Here is a 22,479-nt window from a genome sequence, read left to right as displayed (position 1 = left end):
AAAGCCATCTACAGAACACAAACACAAGTCAGTGCTGACACATCTCGACATATGCCATCTGGTGCCTCTTTTCTCATGTGAAATCCAAAATCTGCTAGAGCTCACTGTCTTTAAAATGGGATTTTTCAGTTATTCAGAAGACTAAAAAGAAGAAGCAGTACCTGAAGATCTGGAGTGACCTTGCAGAGCCCAGCAGCATCTTGTTTGCTTCAGCAGAAAGATTCCGTCACGCACTAAAATACACCCTGATGCTCAAAGTGAAGGAGAAATACCCCCGTCAGTTAGAAGCAGGTACTGAGCTGCCACTCAGGTTTCTTTTTGTTGCATGGCTGGACATTGTCTTTATCCACTTTAAACTACAACTCTGACTTCTTTGAAGCAGTTTACATTAAACCAACCTTTCTTTTTCTCCTTTGTTCTTTCCCATGCTGCTTCCAGTGCTGCAGAGGTTGCTGGAGCAGATTGTCACCTGTGATGGGCTGCTCCCCTGCCTGCCCCTCCAACCAGAACTGGTGACTTCATTCCAATTTTACAGCTACCTGGAGAAGCACCACATCACCAGCCTGGAGAAACACTTGGGAAAACTTGCTAAAGAAGGTAAGGGCAGTGCTTGGCTCCCTCCCTTGAACTGACAAGCCCAGCAGCTGGCTGCTGCTCTCCCGGTTACTACTCAGGATGCACTACAGAGCAGAAAGCAGCCCAACCACTGCATTGACAATGTTTCCATTTTAATTCCCCTTCTGACCAGGTAACTTTAATTAGAACAGGAAAGACAAGCCTGGCTCCCATACATAACGAGGTAAAAACAAAGCAGAGGTGGGAAGATGGGTTTCTTAAGTGTCCTAAAGAGTGGGTCTGCAATAGTCTGAAGTTCAAGCAGAAACAGCTGGCAGCAATCTAGGGCTGGCTCCAGGGGCTGCGTAAACGTCTGCAGCTCTGTGTGACTGTTGTTTGCTATTACCTATGTCTGGTTACAGCTGCGGTTACACATGTAGCACGAGTCCAGCACATGACAGCACTTACAGCTCGGTCCGTGTCAGAGAATTACTTTAAAAATAGTCCTGATATTGGCTGCATCTTTAGTCTTGTTTTGATGCAGATGAGTCATCTGCGGCGTGCCTGAGGTCTGTGTGGTGCTGGCCAGGGAGGAAGTCCTGGGATATTCTTCAAACTGGAACTGCAAATCCAGTGCCTGAGCTCATTGTTTTTTAAGAGACAGAGGCTTTTCTCTTCGACCAGTACAGCAAGATCTGCCAGGGATGGTTACAGTATTTTGCTTAATGGTGTTTTCCTTACTGTAGACTGGTCTGCTTGTCCTAACACCCAAAGGCGTAGGAGTAGGTGCAGTTCTTTAGCACCGCATGTTGTACTTGATGTACCCAGGGCTTCACTGCACTCCATGAACTAATAGTGTGAAATAATCTCTGCTCCATTCATCAGATGGTCTTGGCATAGGAGGAAATGAAACAATGCCAGGGAGAGAAGACAGGATGGCCAAAGGGCCAGTTGTCCCGATTTGCTTCCTGCCACACTTGGCTTGTGTCTTACGCTTGTGAACAACTGCTGGTGGTGAAAGGAGAGAGAATTAGAGGGGTTTGCCTTCTCTTGGTAGTGCCTTCAGCTGTCAGTGACGCTGCCCTTTCTCTTGCAGTGATGTTGATCGAGGAGCTGCAGTGCCCTGGACGGCTGAAGACTCTTAAGAAGCTGAAAGGAAAGCGGCTGAACCGGCTCCAGCCGCTGCCGCAGACGTTGCGGCTCCTGGGGCTTCTGCAGCTGGATGACAACCACCGCGTCAGCAAAGCGGCCACGGCCTGTCTGTGCCGTGCGGCGGCGAGCCGGAACTGCAGGGAAAAGGTAAAGGCTGAAATCTTCCCGGCTTGTCTGAATGGATGCTGAAATACGTGGATCTGGTGTCCTGGGACAGTGCTGCTGCCCGCTCTGACCTCCTAACTAGAACCTAAACTACATCAGTACTCAAATGCCTTGTCCATGTCTGTTACTCAGTTTCAGCTTGGTAACACCAGCAGTGCTTACTTAGGTCAGGTTGAATTTCAGTGTGCAATGATGCTGTAGTTTATAAAACCTTTTTTTCTTTTCAATTCAGGCTCTCTTGTTTTACACCGATGCTTTAGCTGACTCTGACACAAGACTTCAGCAAGCTGCTTGTTTGGCTCTTAAAAACCTCAGAGTAAGTATATGGCCCAAACTGCCACATGCAGAAGTGTGTCTGGCTTTAGTTTTAAGCCAAGTAGGGTTGCTTTTCCAGCTTCCTTGTCTTGTGAGTTAATGAATTTTTTGATTGCCAAAGTTACAAATTATGCTGCTATTCAAAAGGCAGCAGCACAGGGAGCTGCAGGGATCTGGGAGTGTTTCAGTTTGATATGAGAGGCACAGTACAGTGGTAGAAAGAGTGGTTTACTTTCTACAGCGTTGTTGTTGGTGAAGGACAACAGCCACTGTCTGACTGGGGGACATCTTGCAGGCAGAAAAATTAGCCCCAATGAGCTGTACGTGGAGCTGGTTCTAAAGCTTTAACTGCAGAAATTGAAAGTTAAATCAGTTAATCTCATATTCAACACTAGCTGATTATAGCCAGGAAATAGCAGTAACATTTGCATCACTGCTGTAAGAAGCTGCCGGAACAGATGTAAAGCTTTCCAGCCGCCAGTTTGGTAGTGAGTTTGCATACAAGGCATTACTGTGAGCACAGTTTCTACAAACAAGTCACAAGACAGGCCCAACAAATCATAGCATCAGCTACGGTGGAAAAACACCTTTAAAATCAGAGTCTTGTCCTCAAAATCGGCTTTGCAAAGAAACCGCTGCCCTTGCACAACCTGCAGCTGCCCTTTCAGAGAAGGTCCTGACTGGTTTGTGCTGATTTAATGGTGCTGCAGCAGTGACCTGTACCTGGGAACTTTCTTTTTCTGTGCCCTAAAACAGGATAGGAAGTATCATTCCTTCTTAAATTAGCGAGCCTGATCAGAACTGATCTGTCTGGGGGTGAGTGGGGAGGGAAGGAAGGCGACAGTAGAACTCGGATGCAAGAAGAGGTGGGAGTCAGTATTGGATGTGTTTAGCTTGCTTGCTGAAGAGCCACTCTTGCAAACTGTTCTGTTCTCACACAGGGTGTTGAGAGCATCGAGCAGGTTGCCCAGCTGTGCCAGTCCGAAGCAGAGGAAGTGAGGAATGCAGCCAGAGAAACAACACTGTCCTTTGGTAAGTCTGTAACATGAAATAGTGCAGAACCAGAACAGGCCTGAACACATCTGGGACAATGGAACTTTTATCAGCAGCTACTTCATAAACACCGAGATAAACTTCGTACCACATGTAATAACCACAGGCTCTGTTAGAGTCTGCAGAACAGGACCAAGGCCATCACTGTAGGATAAAGTGCTTTAAGAGCCACTAACCTTCCTTTTAAGAAGGTGGCAAGTAGTACTGATGGTGCTGCCTAACAGTAGTCCTGGCATCAGCAACATTCTCCTAGATGTAACAAGGACATTAGAACCTGGCAGGTCACAATAAAGCCTCTTCCAGCTCCGAGATTAGTGAGGATAACTGAAAGGTCTCTTAAATATAACAAAAGAAGAACAGACCTCTGTGGGTCTGGTAATCTTGTTTAGCCACCTACAAACTGACTGGTTACTTCTCATCTGATATTCCTACTCTTCTGCAAATGGCTCCACTCTGAATACTGGAGGGGTAGAGTGCAAACAAAGTGGTTTTACACTGTCCCATGTCCTGTTAATTCACCTGGACTCAGCAGACCTGCAGTGGAGGGGACCTTCGGTGATGAAACACGGGTGTTCCCTGTGTGCTGCCATTGGTACTTGTGCTTCTGCTGAGGGCAGAGAGCTGCGCAGGCTGCCTCTGCTGAGCAGAGTGCTGGGGAGGGTGTCCAGTTTATTCAGGAGATAGCAGTTTCCCTCTTCTCCTCTTCCCAAAGCCACTTCAGTTCACACTTAAGTTCTGGGGATCTCCAGACTTGCTTCTCGGAAACACTCAGATTCACGTGCATTACACAAGTTTTCCAGCTGTGATGTTCCAAGTTGTTACTCATGTGGAAATGTTTACAGAAGGCCTGATTTTTCCATGGTGGCTTTGAGTAGTTTTGGGGAAACTATTCCCTTAGAAATGTGTTTGTCACTACTGAGAGGTCTTGTTGTTCTGAACAAGGTCACAACAGCAGCATTTCCAGAGAATCCTGGTTTTTAGTGTTTCTGGCTGCTTTCTTGTCCTCAGTGTGGGCCGTCTTCTCCTTCCCCACAGGTGAACAGGGCCGGCAAGCCTTTGAGAAGATGGACAGGATCTGCTGTGAACTCAGAGACACCGTACAGCAAGAGGCTGAAATCGAAATCACAGTGTTTTAGCAGCAGGGACAAGGAGCCACATCGTGGTGTTCCCACAGCCACACATGGGTACCTGAGGAGCTGGTTGTGGTGTTCATCAATACCTTGTTTACTTATGCCCTGCTTAAGTAAGCACAGATCTATTCCCAAAGGGGCCGTTTGCAGTCTGCATGAAGCAGGGGGGAATACTTCTTTACTGTCTCAGCACATGATGAAATACCAAGTGCTGGACAAATGAAAACTGGGATCTCTTAGAATATGGAACCAGGTTGAGTTAAACTCCCCACCTTACAGGAATCAGCTGCCCCTGCTCAAGAGCTGTTTTTCCGTGAAGTTCTCTATTTATTCCTTATAGAGGAGAGAAACGATCCCTCTCCAGCAGTCCATCTAGAAGCCAGCAGACACCAGGTCATTTACAGCAACTGCCACATCCATCAAAGACTAGCCGGTGGTATTGCTTGGTGTTTCCTTCCCTTGTACAGTTCAGTTGCATAAGGAAAGCTTTAACAGCCAATTTCATCATCATTGCAGCTTAGGACAGGGGACTAAGCAAGGACTGACACATGGATCCTCAGCAGTTACTGTACCTGGCTTGTGCAGGTCTGAGAGACATGGACAGCGCTGGAGAAGTTGGTTTGTTGTTGTTGGGTTTAAAATGTATTCATTTAGCCATAGGTCAAAACTTCTCATAATTATACAGCATTGTCAGGCTCCTTACTCAGCATTGGCTACCCTCCAGTGAGCTCACTAAGAAGCCTGGCTTCAGGTAAAATACTTGACAGGGTTTGGCTTTTGTGTGTATATATTTTTATACATAACTTTTTCTATTTAGTATTTATTTGTTGGATTTCATCCTGTTTTCTACAGTTCTAATAAAGCATTTGAGACAAGGTCCTGTGAGTGCTCCACAGTGCTGGGCACAGGCAGACAGGCCAGTAACCCCCAACTGGAAGGGAGGATCTTACCTCTAGTCAGGGTGTCACACACCACTCCTGCGGTCGGTCTGTCACAGGTTCACACAGGCTGAGCTGCTGTGCTGCTGCCGGGGTTGAGTTTGGAGATGTGCAGCTTGCTCACACAGCTGGAGGCTGTACTGAGGAGGGCTGGGTAGCAGGGTGTAGTGCTTGGGTCATGCTGCACCATAGCAAAGCAAAACCTCCCAGGCTGCTTACCTGTGCTGTGATGCTTGCTTTTAATGTACCGATTTCTCTAAAAGCAGGGAAAAGAAGTTCTAACTTTGGGAAGCTCTTCACTGCCCCAGGCCTGTCTTCCCCACAGTGCCCTGTCCCTACAAAGGGACAGGGCAGCACAGTCACCTTTCTGCCTGCACAAAGCTCCTGTATATAACACCACTCCATGCAGCTTTTGGCAGTTCTCATTCCAAGCACCTCTTCTCCAGTTGTAGCCTCCCTTAAAGATACAAACCAACAGGTAAATAAGCCAACCACCACGGCAGTGTGAGAGTTGCAGGTTAGGGACATATGGGTCCACTACCCGGTGCCTGCCAACTGCAGCAGCCAGTTCCAGCACAACTGGAACTCTTTGAAAACCCTGTCCTTGAGTATTACTACACTTGTGTTATCACACTGATTGCCTGGGCCAAAGTGGTTAAAATTTAACTGTTTAAAGTGAAAGACTAGAGCAGGGAGACAGATATCCTCTCCCTGACATGGCACTTGCTTCACTTACCTCTCTCTCTCACTGGAGCTCTGACCTACATGTAAGTTCTTCCAGTAACATTTAAATCCCGTTCCTTGCCAGCCCTCACCCCAGGAGGAGGGGAAGCAACACCACTTGCACGGACCTTCTTTAAAAAAAGAGTTTTATTGTTACAACTAAAATGAGAACTGAAAACTCGTATGGGAAATCATTGAAAAACTGTACAGGTTACCCAGAGACCTGCAACTGTTGTACCAAAACACTGAGCTTTTTTGGGGTTTTTCTTTTTTTTTTTTTTTACAAAAGTTTATTCTATGGCAATCTGTAAAAAAGAAAGACCTGATGAGTAAATATTTGCTTAAGGCATATAGCAGAGCAGCTCACTAACTTTCTAACAAGTTTAACATGGATGTTCGTCCATTTTCCAAGAACAGGTTAACCAATACACCCACTTTGAAACGCTACTGTATATACACACCCAAACTACTACATACATATACAGGACATCGAAACAAAAATGCATACAGTTCAGTAGGATAAACCTTACACACAGCTCACCAGGCTGGGGGGGATGTTCCACAGCCTATCGTAGGACAGGGGATGTTTGGAACAGAGGGAGAAATGGCAAACACCAGGAAGAGGGATGGTCAGAACTCTTTTCTTAGCAGCTGCAGAAGCTTTCTCTTGTGAGAGTGATTTCCAAGTGAATGGTTCTGCACCCAAAGGAAGGATGCTCTGGTTTCCTGTCAGGCCTAACATTGCATGTTCCCTCCTGGGAACAGGACAGTTCTTTCAGTGCCAGGTCTTCCTTTTCAAATGGGCCACTGCTGCAGGAGCTGCATCTCTGCAGGTCACAGCAGGCTGCCACTGAGCTCTGACACAAGAGGTTTCCGTCTCCTCCTCTTCCAGTGGCAGCACAGCCAGTGAGCCCGTGAACTCACTGTGCTGTTGCCTGCCCCCAGTGCCCTGGGTGAGGTGTGGGTAGGGCTTACTAAACTCTCTGGAATGTCTGTACTATACTTACTCAGCTGAAATGAACCATGCCGAACAACCGGGTTACACTGAGTACGCAGGAATTCAATAGGAAGTCATGCCAAGGATTGGGCGAGTACATGTTATCCGATAAACACCAAACCAGTCTAGCGCTGAACGAAGGGACTTTCAGCAACACCCTTGGAACCACAACCACTTAATGATCAGGTCATGCAAATATAATTTCTGGGCACATCAGGAAGCAGAAATATAAGTTCTTTCACCTTTCAAGCACGTGGTATTTAATCAGGACACTAGAAGACTTTACATGCATTTTAATACAAATGGGGTACAAATGTTGCCTTAGAACAATATTCTACCAGATGATGGGAGAGAATAGTGGGGACAAAGCAATCACATAATGTATCTTAAATACACAGATGAGCCATTATATATTACCATTTTTCTATACTCATTTTTCATGTTTCCAATAATATAACTAAATATTGACTGATTACAACATTCCTCCTTTCAAGTACTGGTCTGACCAACAGTCTCACAGGTAAAGTATTGACTCCCAGTACTACCTGAGGATTTATTATTGTACTTTTGAAAAGCCCTTGATGCAAGCTTAACAAAACACAAAATAGAAATAACTCCCACCCCCAACCCCCCCATTCACCAACTTATTCACTGAAGGAAGAGCTACACCCAGACAGCTTTGCACAAATAAATATGGAGTGGAGAGACTTACGTAAGGTACTCCATAGCGATGCTTGCACTGAGAATGGTGGTTAAGTGCTATCACTCTAGAGAGACTTTAAAAATAAGAAGAACTGATTAGTAACACTGTTGTGAATCAGCTGTCATGGTTTCAATCACTACAGCCGCCGGTAGCGAGTTTACTCCTCTGCGCCATGACGCAAGCAAAGACACCTTTGCTATCATTCCATTGATAATTTGGTAACACGCGAGGAACAGCACTGACAAGTGTTAGTGCAATGCTGACTTCCAGTCACAGTTCTACCAATGCACCCAAATCCTTATTTACAAGCACTCTACATGATTTGAGTCCCGGGCGCGGCACAGGGGCAGCATCCCCATCCCCTGCTGCAGAGGTGCAGGGCTGCCCCTTGCACCATCTGCCCCGTGATGCTGAAGAGTGAATCTTCAACCGAACTAAAGCCAGTACATTAAATCTTTGCTTTGAACAAAGCAGCACACAAATGTTTGCATCATGAGCCAACCGATACATCCACAGACCAACATGGCTTCTGTTGAGCTTCCTATGTCTTAAGGAAGCTGCCCCAGCATTAATTGCTCTGGATTTACGCAACGCTTTCCTGCTCATCACCTGTGGTGGCTCCGAGCACGTCACCTCCCCTGCCCTCACAGTAAGCTATTCCTACGGAGCAGAGTGAAACTGCATTTTACATTCCAAATGATGAGGTTTAAGCACTGACCGTCTGAATGCCAGCTGCACGATGCTGGTGGACATGTTTTGGTTGAATTTCCCTTCCTGTTTCTCTCCCTCCCCTCAACCTCTCCTAACCCAGAATGTAAAAGTAAAACCAGCTTTACAGAGGATGGTGCAATGTAAATAGGCGCATGTGCAAGTAGAGTGCAACAAAAGTCAATGAGGGGGATACAGTTATTAAAGGAAAAGAAGAAAAAAAAAAGAGCTTGACATGTTGGGATACCCTGAGCAAATGCAGAAGCCTGTTTCTATAAACACATGTAAAACAATAAGCTCTTTAAGAACAGTTATGCCAGGATTAAATATATCAATACCACAGGCACTGCCCACAACTCAGTCTGCAATGATGAAGCAAGTTAAAAAAACCCCTAAACCAAAAACCCCAACCACAACACCCGGCCCCAGTGCCCTCCCCTTCCAAAAAGGTACATTCTTCAGGTATGTGGGGTTCTTTTTCTGTTTTTGGGAACTCGTCAATATAAGTCATGTATTTGGTTACAACACTTGGAGAGTACAAGCAAGTTTCACTTGTGCCTAGTTTTTCTGAAACAAAAGAAAAAGAACAAGAACTGGCTTTTTAAAAAAGGCTAAAAACAACAATGTGTTGTAGTTCTACTATTGAGTCTAAAAAAAAGAAAGAAGTAGAGGAAAAAAAGGAAGAAAAGGAAAACAGACTATTTGGCATTTTCTCTGCTTACTCCTGAATATTTTAAGGCCCTGAGATTAGAATATTATGTTCTTGGGACCACAGGGCTAGATAAAACCCTAGTGCATCAATTCTCTCTTTAAGCCCTAACCAAAGTTCCGGCCTTTCAAGCTAAGATCTACCTCCACTGAGACGAGGCTCAGGTGCCTCCATTCGCTTTCCTTCAGAGGAGCTGATTACAAACCCATGGAATCGGTGGTGTTTTCTGTAGGGTCTCTCTTGCTGGCACGTCCATCAATGAAAACACACCCTGTAACAGAGGTAAGCTCCCGCCGTCAGGAAGGTGAACATGCATATATTCACTAGAAATGGCTTCCAGGTTGTCATCATGTTCTCATCATCCTCTTCTGAGCTCTCCGACTTCTTTGACTCCTCTTTGCGGGGTGAGAGATGCAGGTTTTCACCAACAGTTCTCCTCCGAATTTCAGTGTCTTGACTAGTGCTTAAGGACAAAGACAGAAACATTCAGTTCTGGAGGGAAATAACCACTCAGCGCTGGACTCTCCGTTCATTTGGTTGCTCTGAATACAACTAGTTACCATGCCGGATGCCAGCAACACCAGGCCATGCGGGCATCATCCCCTTCCCCGGCACTCCGGTAAATCAGGAGTGACACCTAGCGGTTACGCAGGCAGGAGCCTCGGCTTCGCTGCTGTCATGTACACAGCAAGTCCTTACAGTTTAGCTTACAGTGACAGGCAGAAAGTCCTCTGTTCACGAGCCCACTCTATTGCTTTCATCAAAAGTAGCTTTGCATGCAATTCCTTTCACGTTTCTGACTGTGGCTAAAGCCAGGCAGCCTAGTTTTCAGCCACATGACTAATCCTGCCTCTGAGTAGTGAAAGAGCTTCTCTGTAAATTAACATATACTGCACGTAAATCAAGACTGAACCACCTCATTATGCTGTCACTTCTTTTACTAGCAGGATCCTGTAAGAAGCCCTGGCTTATGTGTGGAGTTAAAGGAACAAGAGCATAAGAGCCTTACTAAAAAGAGTGTGGGCTGGAACTATTACACTAGCTTGATCAAGGTCTGTTCAAGCCCTTCTGTATGAAAAACTATTTATGAGCAAACATCCTACAACCTCTCAACTCCATAAGCCAACTGGACACTCTTCTAGGACAGTTAAAAATGGGGAAACTAAACGCGTTACCTGTCCGTGATCAGCGGCACAGATGAATGACCTCTGCCATCTGGAACTGTCTCTTCCACAGTGCTGACCAAACACCTCATCTCTTCCTCTACTACTTGATGTTTAGGAAGGAATTCTGTGTGTTCATGCATCCTTCCATTGTGCATTTCTGATGTTCGCTTTGGTGGTCTGGGAGGTGGTGGGGTATGTTCAGGAGGTGGGTCCAGGTCTTCATTGGAGAGCTCTTTCCACTGTTCCTTCAGGGAAGAAAAAGCCCTATTAAGCTTTTCTCCATTTCTTTTACGTAAGCTACTGTAACTTTTAACATGGCAGGGTCTTTATACCTGTTCATCTGCATTGGAAAAAAGGAACTTACAGAGACACAAGCACTCCAAACCTCAGCGACATCCAGCAGACAACACTATAAATGCACAAATTATCACCTACTTCTGTAACATTCAAATAGTGCAAAATAGAATCTGTGCTGCTGGAGTTCTGCTTGCAATAAAACAAGCTTAGAAGATTTAAACATGATACTGCAACTTCTGGTATATTAGAAAGTTTTTATGATCTCAAGTGAAACACAAGGCCAGTGAAGCCAGTCTGCACACCAATTATGGTGCTGTAAAGTACACAGGGCCACCTCTTATATCATGGGTACTTTTGTGAAGGTTCTTACATGCCACACTGTAGATCGTGACAGACCGTAAAGCACTGTATTTAAGAACCCCATAAAAACTACTGAAGCTAAAGCAAGCATGAAATGTAAAGGCTTCTCTACTCTGCTCATCCCACGTATCCTCTCGAGTTAAAACAGGCTGTGCAGGCAATAGGACTCACTTGCACTGAAGCATCTCCCATAATGAATTTTGCCCCTTCAATAACAGCTAGGTAAGAGAAGCGGAGCTGGTCTGCTGTCTGTATGAGCCCCATGCGGTACTTCCTCATCTCCAGGAGGACCTGTTTAATGTCCACAGAAGAAGGATCTTTCCGCTTGTCCATCTGAAGATAAAAATTTGAAACAAGCTTTATGCTCTGATGAGATGCTCAATGACTCATTTTGCAGGAGGACCTCCACATTACCCTTCATATTATCGAGTTAATAAACTCATGCAAGACCGGCAGCAGCAGCTATGTATTGGGTCTCTAAAAAGACAGCCACTTGGCCTCAAGACGTTGTATATTTCCCCCTTTTGGCCTTTTTGTTTTGAAAATATAATTAGGAAATAAAAACCCCACCCAGGACATTTTAACCTAGGCCTGACTTCTTTGTATGACTGCTCTCACACAGGGACAGAATAAAGCCAAGGGAACTGCACTTTTATCCTGAAGTCAGGACAGTTTCCTCCTGCCTAAGGCAAAGCTGACTCTGTAAAAGGAAATGCATTAGATTTATTTTACATTGTTCCAGGATAGTCCATGCTGTTACTTAGCAGACATCAGTGATTTTTTTAAACCAGGAGGGCAAAGCCCATCTTTGTGAATCACACTAAAACTAGAGACTCTTTTTCCCCACACTCAATATGGCCAGTCAGGAACAAAATCTGCCTTGGAATACACTTCCAAACCAGAATATGAACAAGACAATGGGGAATAGCATGCAAAATACTGCACAGAACATACCACAGCTCTTCGTAAACCCACAACAAACCCTAACTCTAGAGACATAGCACATAATCTGGAATAAGTAGTTCTTACCAGTAGAAGACATGTATCAACCAAACAGAAAGTTCCGGATCGCCCGATTCCAGCGCTGCAGTGCACCACAATGGGCCCATGCTCCGGGTTAAGGGAGCCAGATTCCCGCACTTTGAACAGGAAATTGAGGAATGAAGCAGGTGACTCCGGGACACCGAAGTCAGGCCACGTGGTATAATGAAAGTGCAGAATCTCTCTGGTTTCCTGTGTCTGTAAAAAACAGTATTTAGGAAGTCTTTTAGCTTGGATATACAAGTCACAGGTATTCAAAGCACAGGTATCTATCACAAGTTCTAAGCAGCAAATACAATTCCTCATGGATTTCCCTAGGAAACAGTCACTTATATATTTAGACATTCAGCTTCAAACCCTTTTACCTTCAAAGCAGTTTCAAATTGTGTTCCTTTGGAAAAATTTTAGCTACTCCCTTTGAAAATAACTCTGACTCCCATGGAATGGAAGCATGTGCCCGCTCAGCTTTGTGCGCTACTCAGACTTCATGGCTGTCACTACATCTTTAGAACAGCTGGCTTAAATTCAACTGACAAAGTTCCACCAGTCTGAGGGAGCTTTTATAGCTGCACAGCTCAGGAACTAATGACAAAGAATTATCTCTGTGAAGGTCTCCATTCTAAGCAAAGAAAATTGGATCAGTAGATTTACTAATTCCTAACATAGTTCAGTTTATTCAGTAGAGTTCAGGATCACCAGAAGACAGCTGGCACTGCCCTCCAGTTCCTAATCACAGAACATCATTTGCAGATTTCTCAAAATGAAGTACCTCAAGTTATAAAAGCCCTTTACACTTTCTGCAGACAAAGCCCTCATGTTATCACAGCTGTTTCTTTACAGGTTTGTTCCCAACTTGAATACTTTTTCTAAGACTACTAACCCACTGGTGCTCACAGCCTCCTGAAGTACTGAGCTACAGCCCTCAAACATGTCTATGGCAGACACCGTAGTTAAGACGCCACAAACTACATCAACTAAATCCTTGCTCAGGCATAATTTGATCAAATTTGTATCTGCTGCCATGCCTCCTGGCAAAATGAAGCATGTGAGATGCTAACAGATGAGCAAAGGAATAATTGTGTCTCCATGAGTGAGCAGCGCACAACAGAATGCAGGCTAGCATATCCCAACATAGACACCTAGCCCAGCATCAAGGACCTAAGACATTATCTTCAGTGACCTGCATTCATAGGAAGTGAATGGTGTTCTTCCTTAGCCAGTCTCCCCAAGGAGCTTCAGATTAGCTCTCACTGCTCTAATACAGGGCAGTGTTGAAGAGAAGAGGAAGGGTGGAAAACAGCATGTATACTTTCATTTTGGGGTTGCACAAAAGAAGAAAAATATGAAAGAGGAGGAAGAAAAAAAAGACAAAAGAAGGAGCAAAAAGATGACAATGAAAGAACATGAAAAAAGGAAAAAGAGGAAGAAAAAAAAGAAAAGGAAAAAAGAAAATAAAGAGTATTTCTCTTAAAGCCAGTGGTCTGATCCTTGTATTGAGCTCCATACAACTTATTGCAGGACCAGGACTAAAACAGCTCCTGCTTTCTGACAAAGACCATCAATGCAAAACATGAAGATTTAAGTCAAAAAAACCCTACAAATAAACCTCAGAACCAGACACATGCAAACATGTACCTTAACAGGAGAAGCAATTATTTCAGCTATAACACAACAGCACTAGAACATCTGCTAAGTGATTTTATAAAGGGTTCTCTGAAAGGTAGTGACAAACTGACCTTCACACTCGGTGCACAGCTGAGACATGAAAATGACTGTAGTTTCCCCAGATACGTTTCATAAATATTCAGGAGTTTCATTTCCACAACACACAAACCAGAGGCTGAAGAACAACCTCATGCAGAATCACCAATTCCAGACCAAAATCTGCTATAATTCACAACCGTCTTTTTTCGAGGCCTTGTTGATGAGGAGGCGAATCTCACCTCAGAGGGACTGAAGAACCTGACTGGTGCTATTTTCTGTACTTACTGTAAGGTTTTCCAATTCTAGCTGTCGTACTGTGTAATAGGATTTTATATCTTCAGATATCAATGTTAGTTTCAAGTTTGTATCTTCAAAAAACATTTCTTTCTCCTCCTTCTGTGGCCAGTACTGTGCACACTTGACCTAAAAACAAATAGGAGACATTTATATATCATTTATGTTTGTGTAAAAGGCAAGGAATAAACATCCTTAAATATAACATTTTCTAATGAGATAATTTCTCCATCTGCTTTTATGGTATGGAGAACCAGTTCTAGCATGAAGAACAACAGTCTTCCTTTGTACTGCAGAACCACATCTCAACTGAACCTCTTGTATGAGTCAAATGATTTTGACCCTGACTGAATTGAGGATGGAGGACAGGTCTGTTTAGGTAGAGCTCTCTTCCTTCTACACATAAGCTCAGAAGTGTGACTTATGGAATCTAATCAAAATCACCAACGCCATTATCTGTTTTAGCTTGTGTCAGAACAAACAAAACCACAAATCTAATAACTGTCTAGGTATAAAAGCTCTCTCAACACTCTGCCAACATCTGAGTTTCGGTCTACTCTGCATTTTATTTATTACCCTCATGTCAAACATTTTAATTTCAAAAGAAGAGATAGATGCTAGCAAGAGCAGAACATACTGTGAAAAGCATTATGTATTCCACGAAGAAGCTACATATAGAGAATGACACCACTGCTAATTTGCAAGTGTAACATCAGATGAGATTTTGGGTTACTCCATTCACTTACCACAGAAATAAAAATAGCAGTGAGATCATTTGGATTTTGCATGGCACAGTTTAGAAGTAAAGAGGCAAACAAAAACCCTGCATTCAGCAAACGCTCCCATTACGTACTTCTGACTGAATTTCAATTTTCTCAGTAAAGTATCACAGAGAGCTGACTTTTGTAAAGCCTGCTACGTGCTAGGAGCTGAAATGAGTCAACCAAATAGCAAAGTAGCACATTTTGCAGTGAAAAATTGAAACTAAGAACTAAAGAAACTCATCAGCAACATGAATAGGAAGCCTGGAGCCAAGTTTCTGACAGTTACATCTAAGGATATCATGACTGGGTGAAGTGGCCAGCTTCTTCTGCCACTAAGTACCTCTGAAATGGGATTATGACCACTATCTAACCATTGCTAACCATGCAACAGAATGGATTGCTGGACATGGCTAATGTCTCCTTTATTAAAGGGCAAATCATAAGGGTTTAGAGTTGACATGGAGGAACAACGAAAAAAAACATTCTCAAGACTAAGATGAATTCTGACAGGATTGTAATAAGTAAGAAAACTCTTCAGTAATTTATTCATGGACTAACACCAGTTCTGTTCCAGTATTTCTAGTTCTTACTCAAAATCCATTCTCTAGTTTCTCAGGGTGTAGAATGCATTATAATTCTCTGCACTTTTTCTCTTATTGATGTTAAAGAGACAGCCACTGGCTTTGTGTCTCATTTCTCCACCAAATGTGTCTGCAAACAATATTTTGTTGTGCTCCACTGTGCAGGCCCCCCACTGATGCTTGCTGAGAATTGTAGCAGCCTGCCCTGAGGGATCTCAGTAATTCATTTTGTTCAGAACTACTGGCAGTGCAGAGAATGAGGGGGAATGGTTGGAAAGGAAGAAACTATTGAAAATATGGTTACTGCAACTCTTTTGAAGATTAAATTTCACTTGCACTACAGAAAAAAGCAAAACTCTAAAAATTCAAGGCTGCAGTTTATTAGAACACTACTCATTGCACAAGAATTTTCCTGATTATTGGGAATTCTTTCCCAATTACGCTGAAGCATGTACCACCCAGTTATCACTGGTGAATGCCCAATGAACCCGCTACCCCTCCTCCAAAGTGTCTTTATGCTGACTACACTGTAGCATTCAACTTTAAATTGTGCATTTCTATCAGTCTTTAAAATTGCTTTTGTCTGAAGTCAGCACAGCTGCCAAGTCCACTTTAAGGATGGCAGATGTGGAATTAGCACAGAGGCAGAACTCTGACCCAAGGATGAAAACCATGCCTGGTGGTTCCTGTCATCACCATGAGAAAGGGCGAGGCATTTCCTCTCAAGACAGCATCTACCCGATGTGCCAGAGGAAGCAAAACCTTTTTTCTATCTGAAGGTAAATTACTTCAAAATTAACCTCAACTGTTTGTTCATCTCTTGTTTCCCTTCACCTTCTGCCTGTCTTGTCCAATGTCAACTTCCTGAAAGGTCTGGACAGACCTTAGACCACCACACTTGTCACAGTGAGTAAAGCATAGGCTTAACAGCTGGTTCCACATCACCAGGACATACCAGGTGAAGTGCTTCCAATCCTACTTCCATTCTCCTAAGCCCTCTTATGAATTTTGTAAAACAACAACAATGGTAGAGATACAGTGTGCTTTAGAGGTACCTTTAATAATCAGAGCTCTTACTGCATGAAGGAAGCCTGAAGTCAAAGTGCCTCTCTAGCTACTTCAAAACCATTTCATAATGCTTGTGAATGAACACTTGCTGCAAATGGCCTTTGACAGGTACAATCTGTGTACACTGGAAAGAACTACATTCAGATACCTAGGGTAGCAATAGAGAACAAATTCAGGAAAAATCAGGACCTACAATTACAAACCAAGTCATTTTCTGACTGTGCTAAGATTGGTTCGCTGGATATTCAATTCTAGGCATAATTTCTTAGATAATATAACTTACAGTCATTTCCTTCCTACCCCACCCCATTCTTTGGGTTGGTTTTTATTGTTGTTTTGATTGCTTGGGTTTTGTTTGTTTTTTTTTTAATAAAGAAAAACCATGCACTGAACACATAGCTAGAATTAAAAGTACTTACAGATCCCTTTTCCATCACTCTGTTCAACATGACAACACCACGGCTTTTCTGTTCCCAAACCATCTCCCAAAAGTGACCACAAGTATTTGGCAAAGGTCCCTGCAGAGACAGAATCCCCAGAAATAAGCATTATTTTCTGTTAATGTCAGTGCAACGTTCCCCACTAGAAGTTACTGCGCTAGGCAATAAATTTCAACAAGTAACAAGCAACTTCTCATTTTGAACTGTAAAAAATGCAGTGATACAGGTTTAAGTTCCATTTTCTCACTATGAGCTTACCCATGAAAGCATTGTTAATCTTCCCCCCCCATATAAAACAGGAAGAGAGAAGTAGTCTCACTTGCGAGAACAGAACTGGGAGTGAAAAATGCTGAGAATCTTCTTAGGAAAGGTGCACAAAGCAATGGGGAAATAGGACCTCATTGACTAAGAGCTGAATTAACACCTATGTTAGACTATTCTTCTATTCATCACTGTTATTCATAACACTTGAAAATTACTTGACTGAATGGACATTCAAAAGACTGAAACAATGCCAGATCAGTAACAAATTACATGGTTTTCTAGAATCTTCATTGATCTGCTTTGGGACTGAAGCAAAGCCAACTCCTTTTAAAGACTACTATCTACTCACAAAGTAGATGTTGTTGTAACTGTGTGTTTGTGCTATGTTCCTTTGGTATGTCCTACTCCAAAACCATTGCTCTGAATTTTGGGCAACACAAGCCAGCATAGTATCATTGTGCTTCTCATATGTGCTATGCATCACTTTGCTTCAGCAGAACTGCAGGTCAGGGTCCTCAGGAAGAATGACTGGATTTAAATAAAGCCACTCAAATCCATTAAATTCTAGATCAGAACAGAAAACTAGTAACAGCTTAGCTTCACATTTGACTATTCCACATACCATTCGACCCTATGATCAACCTCCCTTTTCCTAAGTGGAGTAAGAGCTGTGTGCACAGAATCATTTTCATAGCAAACACTTCTTCCTTAGAAGATTTATCTTTATTCTCTAGAAACAGGAAGGAAGAGCTGCTGCTTGAAAATATTAATGCCAGCCCACCTTTGTCTAAAGCATGGAAGGAGAGGTAAAAAACAAGGCAAGATTAAAGACCAGAACAGTTTCCAGCAAACTGAACATTTAGGACAAACAAGAGTTTTGGCACAGTTGCTGGCTCTCAGAAGAAGATGACAGGCTACCCGTGTATTTTTAAATCGGTTATATAAATAGGTGTGGAATTCACAGATTCAGTGAAAACCAGCCACTTCCACCCCCCCAAATTCCCATCACTGAAGTCAGTATTAATAGCTTTCCTCTCTCACATTAAAGGTACAAGCATCTGAACTGCCCAACTTAAGCCTTTTGGAAGTTGTGGTATCAGTAGGTACGTTATTTGTAACTGCTACAAAACCACCACTTTCAGAAGGATGTTTAACAAGAAACACATGATAGAGCATTCTGCTAATCTGGAACAGAAGATTCCCTAATATATTTTAGTTAACTTCTGCCCCAAGTACTCAAATACCTGTTATAGTTAAAGTATGTTATCTCATACAGGTTTTGAACATCTTTACATTCACAAATACAGTTCTGTAAATGTGAAGCCCTCCCTTGAACTTTACCGCAGTTCAGAGAATGTAACAGGCCACTTAAGACCAGTGGTATGAAACCACTGTGTTGGTGGTGTTCCATGTAGAAGCATGATTCATTTCAATCACATCTAAATGCTGCTTGTCATAAGCCAACAAGCAGATTTGTAGAAGTATGTTAGTTTGTAGCCTCAATGGGTCTAAAGTCAAATATAGAAAGTGGCTAAAACACTCCACAAAAGGTCAGTCTGAGCTGACAGGAAGCAAGAAGGAATCTGCAGCACTTCTATAAATCTGTTCTATGTGCATGCTTACGTATGCACACAGATGTCAATAAGCACTTAAGTAGCCTTACAATAAAGAAAACAAACACAATAAGGCTAAAGAAAACCCACGAAAACCGACTCCAATCACCATGAGATTTTTATTGTTCACTACCAGCAATTACCTGGGTAAGGATGTAGCTCCTTTGGGCCTCTTCCATTTTTATCAAACTAGCATTGATATAGTCATTGTCACCTTGGTTTAGCTTAATTCGACTGTGATCAACTGCAGCATAATTAGAAAACACTGGTTAATGTCTATGCAACACAGCACAATCCATGCACAACCTCATCAGATGTTAGGATCAAAAAAGCCTAAAGAGTTTAATGACAGCACAGAAGTGTTTGCTGGTGCTTGTAACTCTGGAAATACAATACAGGTCCCTCAAGAACAGTGCTACAGCAGGGCAGTAACAAACAGATGTTGCACTTCATCTTCCAAGAATACATTGCAAGAATGGAAGTATTTGAAGTAATCTCAATGGTAATTTGCAAACCAGATCACACTGACCTATTTGTACAGTTATCAAGTTACTGTTTTTAAATAAATCTCATTACACAACTGCTTATCTTTTGCAGCTTAAACATTCAAACCCATCTTGTTCAAGGTTGTTAAAGGTTTGCCTAAACATACATTGAACAAACAGAACACAGACTTCTTATTTTTCTTACAGACACTCAGCTACTGTTCCCCAACCCAACCACATCTTCATGCAGAATGAACAAAACCCAAGAATTCCAGAAGAGGTAATTTCATTGCTCTCTTGTTAGTCTCAGCTTGCTCCACTTGGAATTAAAATAAACCAAAACACCAACACACACACACAAGTTCCCACATTTTGCAAGAAAGCCAAGCAGACTGGAAGCAGTATTATCTAAAGGCAAAGAGCAACTATTTGTTACTCACAACCCCAAATATTAGAACTGCTTAGTAAAGCAAACCATGTGCAACACTACTATTCCCAGTCAACTGCCCCAAAAGACTTCAGGAACTTTCAACTACTAAGAGGAAGTTTTCTGATATACAATAATACTCTTGTCTTTGAACAGCAGACATCTGCCGAGTGGTAGAGCCTATAGAAACTCCACATTTAAATCAGGTGGCAGTGCTGCACCCTTGAAGAGGGAATGAAGAGCCAGAACAGGCACTGTCACACAGCACAAAAGCAGCAGTTTATTGAGCCAGCTGTGAACTTTCTTTAGTGTCTAATACATTAAGTATTATCTGCTGACCATTAAACTACTGTCCTGCACTTTGTTGCACTCCGCATGTTTTGTTTGTTGCGGCCTCTCTTGCACCCCAGAAGTTCAGACTTCCCTATGCCCGGCATGCTCTGCGTTACTGCCTTTGTACGTGGGATCATAAAAAGGAGGACATGCTGCAACACCAAACTGTGCCTTGCACAGAGAAAACATGCTCAAGGATGTACTTGGCACCAGAATATGTAACAAAAATTATTTCAGAAACACAAGTCTCACTAGTAGTACCACCTTTGCTAATGGCCCCTCTGTTCTAATTAGCTTAGACTTCTTTCTAGAAGTCATGTATTTTATGCAAGACTGTTTCCCCTCTCCCAACAGAAGCAGTTATGCTTCTATTGACTAGAAGATGCTCTAAAAGAATCTACAGATTCTTATATATTCTAACAGAGATTCTTCTATATATTCTAATATATATATTCTTATAGAATCTATAAGAATCTGTAGATTCTTATACTGACTAGAAGGATGCTCTAGTAAGTACACTGACACAGAAAGGATACTTGCCATCTTATTAATGCTACTTCAGTCACCATTCTTCCCTAGCACAAGAATTCAGAGGCAAAGTAAGTTCCTTTCTTCAGATTTGTGCCCACTAATACAGAACCTACTGCATGGTGCTCTAGTACAATCCTATGAATATAGAGGCATCCTGCGACATCTATCTCAAAAAGATATTAACAAAAAGAATTGTTTCGGATGCATATCCCCCTAACAGAAATTTTGTCCTTACAAAGAACATTTAGCTGTTACAAGAAGTCATTAGAGGCCAACCATCAAACAACGGAAAAGAAAGCGTACTTACAGGGGCTGACATCTCTGTACCTATTTCTATTTTTGTTTCTGGGATGTTTGGCCACTTTACATGGAAAGTCACTGGCTTCATGCCTGATGTCCTGAAACAAACAAACAAGAAAAAAAAAGCCTCAGATATTAATCCATCTAATATCATTATACCATTAGTTATTTTAAGACAAAGACCCATTTGACTGTATCTCACGTATAGGAGTTCTGGACAGAAAACACTTTGGGCTTCAAATTAAGAGCTGAATTTAAAGTTATCAGAATACAAACCTAACATTATTTGTGTGTTAAAATGTTATTAGTTTGCATAATAAAGTAACAGAACATTTACCAGAGATTATGCTTTTACATTCCTCATGGAGCAATTGCTCCCAATAACACTGAAATTATCCATTCTACTTGTGACTCAGCAGCAATTAAAAAACATTGTGATAGAAAAAAACCCCTTGTCTACCTCCCTTGGCTTCAAACACACACATGGAGTGGTGACTTGTCCAAGATCACCTACATCTTTATCATATCAACAAGATGTCATAAAGCTGCAAATGGTGAAAGTTATTTGTACCCAATTCACATGCTCAGCTAAAGCGGATATACGTATAGAGAGAGAGTTCTGGCTGGTGCACTGATGGCTGAACTGTTATATGCACTTTTTTTCCAGACTATTTCTTTGTTTTAGACAATTTCAGAAGTTTTAATGAGAATTCTGCTGTCCTTGGACATTAATCCCAATCTGTAGAAACTGAACTGCACATTGTAAGTAAATACTGTGTAAGCATGCAAAAAATCACAGAGCTAGAAAATTCAGGGTGAAGCTCTTTGATTTAACTGAAATTAATGAAAACCTATGGAACGGATTTATTATAGAACTGGTATTTCAATGGCATAATAAGTTTAAGTAATTCTAAGACAGACATTGTGCATGAAATGAGTATGTGAACCTAGCCCAGAGGCCACTAAAAAATAACCATTAAAAAGAAATTATGGAGTTAAATTCATGCCCTTTCAGTGGATGGCATTAATTTTGCTAAATACTGTCAACCAAATGAAGCAGAGTTCAGAATTAATTAAGTTTTCTGTCCAGATACAGCTATATTTGTGCATGGTGTTGATCCACACCCAGTATTACCAGAGAACAGGTTTCTGCACACATAAAGTCAGTGCATTTGGAGGGCTGCTTGTGATATACAGATCACTTGCATAGAAAGGTTGGGCTCTCCTCTATGAGTAGCTCTGAATTAGCTAAGGCTCTGGTTCAAACCGTGGTAACTTTCCAACATCAGAGCAGGAGGATTTTGTACCAGCTCAAAAATCCCTAACACAGAGGCCAAACTGAACTGGCTTTCTCTTCCTCTCAGTTTTGCACAAATAATCATGTACATTGCTAACAATTTCTTTTTAAGTGTGCTATATACTGCAGCTTATTATTTGTTCATCTTTCTCTACCCTACTATTCAGCTCTGTATCAGTTTACACAGAAAGCTACATGTCAAGGGAAGAATTCTATTTTACATATACCTGCTCAAAATTAGTACAGTATTCTGAAATGGCTCCTCTCTGAAATAAGCCCTGACATCAGCTGCTATCTTTTTATAACTTAACACATGGCTGCCAGTATTTCTGCTTATGAAGAATGCAGCCTGGAGAATATGATCTT

General features: G+C 42.3%; 2 protein-coding genes across 10 annotated transcripts in view; one reads left to right on the top strand and one right to left on the bottom strand.

The window, feature by feature from the left end:
* The window catches only part of RIPOR3 (RIPOR family member 3), a 53,276-nt gene extending 46,967 nt beyond the window's left edge, over positions 1-6,309 (top strand). For all 9 annotated transcript variants that reach the window (XM_062613915.1, XM_062613918.1, XM_062613920.1 and 6 more), the window contains 6 exons: positions 130-291; positions 439-597; positions 1,652-1,854; positions 2,105-2,188; positions 3,129-3,219; positions 4,276-6,309. In XM_062613915.1, coding sequence (XP_062469899.1) covers positions 130-291; positions 439-597; positions 1,652-1,854; positions 2,105-2,188; positions 3,129-3,219; positions 4,276-4,376 — 800 coding nt within the window. In that variant the 3' untranslated portion in view covers positions 4,377-6,309. The remainder of the gene's footprint in view (positions 1-129; positions 292-438; positions 598-1,651; positions 1,855-2,104; positions 2,189-3,128; positions 3,220-4,275) is intronic.
* Positions 6,161-22,479, bottom strand: part of PTPN1 (protein tyrosine phosphatase non-receptor type 1) — a 42,371-nt gene continuing 26,052 nt past the window's right edge. The window contains exons 2-9 of the mRNA XM_062613923.1: positions 20,824-20,914; positions 18,884-18,984; positions 16,843-16,941; positions 14,002-14,139; positions 12,001-12,210; positions 11,143-11,304; positions 10,324-10,559; positions 6,161-9,611 (exon numbers count right to left, since the gene is read on the bottom strand). Of these exons, the coding sequence (XP_062469907.1) occupies positions 9,404-9,611; positions 10,324-10,559; positions 11,143-11,304; positions 12,001-12,210; positions 14,002-14,139; positions 16,843-16,941; positions 18,884-18,984; positions 20,824-20,914 (1,245 nt within the window). The 3' untranslated portion in view covers positions 6,161-9,403. The remainder of the gene's footprint in view (positions 9,612-10,323; positions 10,560-11,142; positions 11,305-12,000; positions 12,211-14,001; positions 14,140-16,842; positions 16,942-18,883; positions 18,985-20,823; positions 20,915-22,479) is intronic.

The sequence above is a fragment of the Pezoporus occidentalis genome, unplaced genomic scaffold (genome assembly GCF_034315485.1).
Source record: "Pezoporus occidentalis ecotype Australia unplaced genomic scaffold, CSIRO_AGI_Poc_V1 ctg171, whole genome shotgun sequence".
In the NCBI taxonomy this organism is placed as follows: Eukaryota; Metazoa; Chordata; class Aves; order Psittaciformes; family Psittacidae; genus Pezoporus; species Pezoporus occidentalis.
This window is presented reverse-complemented; position numbering and strand designations above follow the sequence as displayed.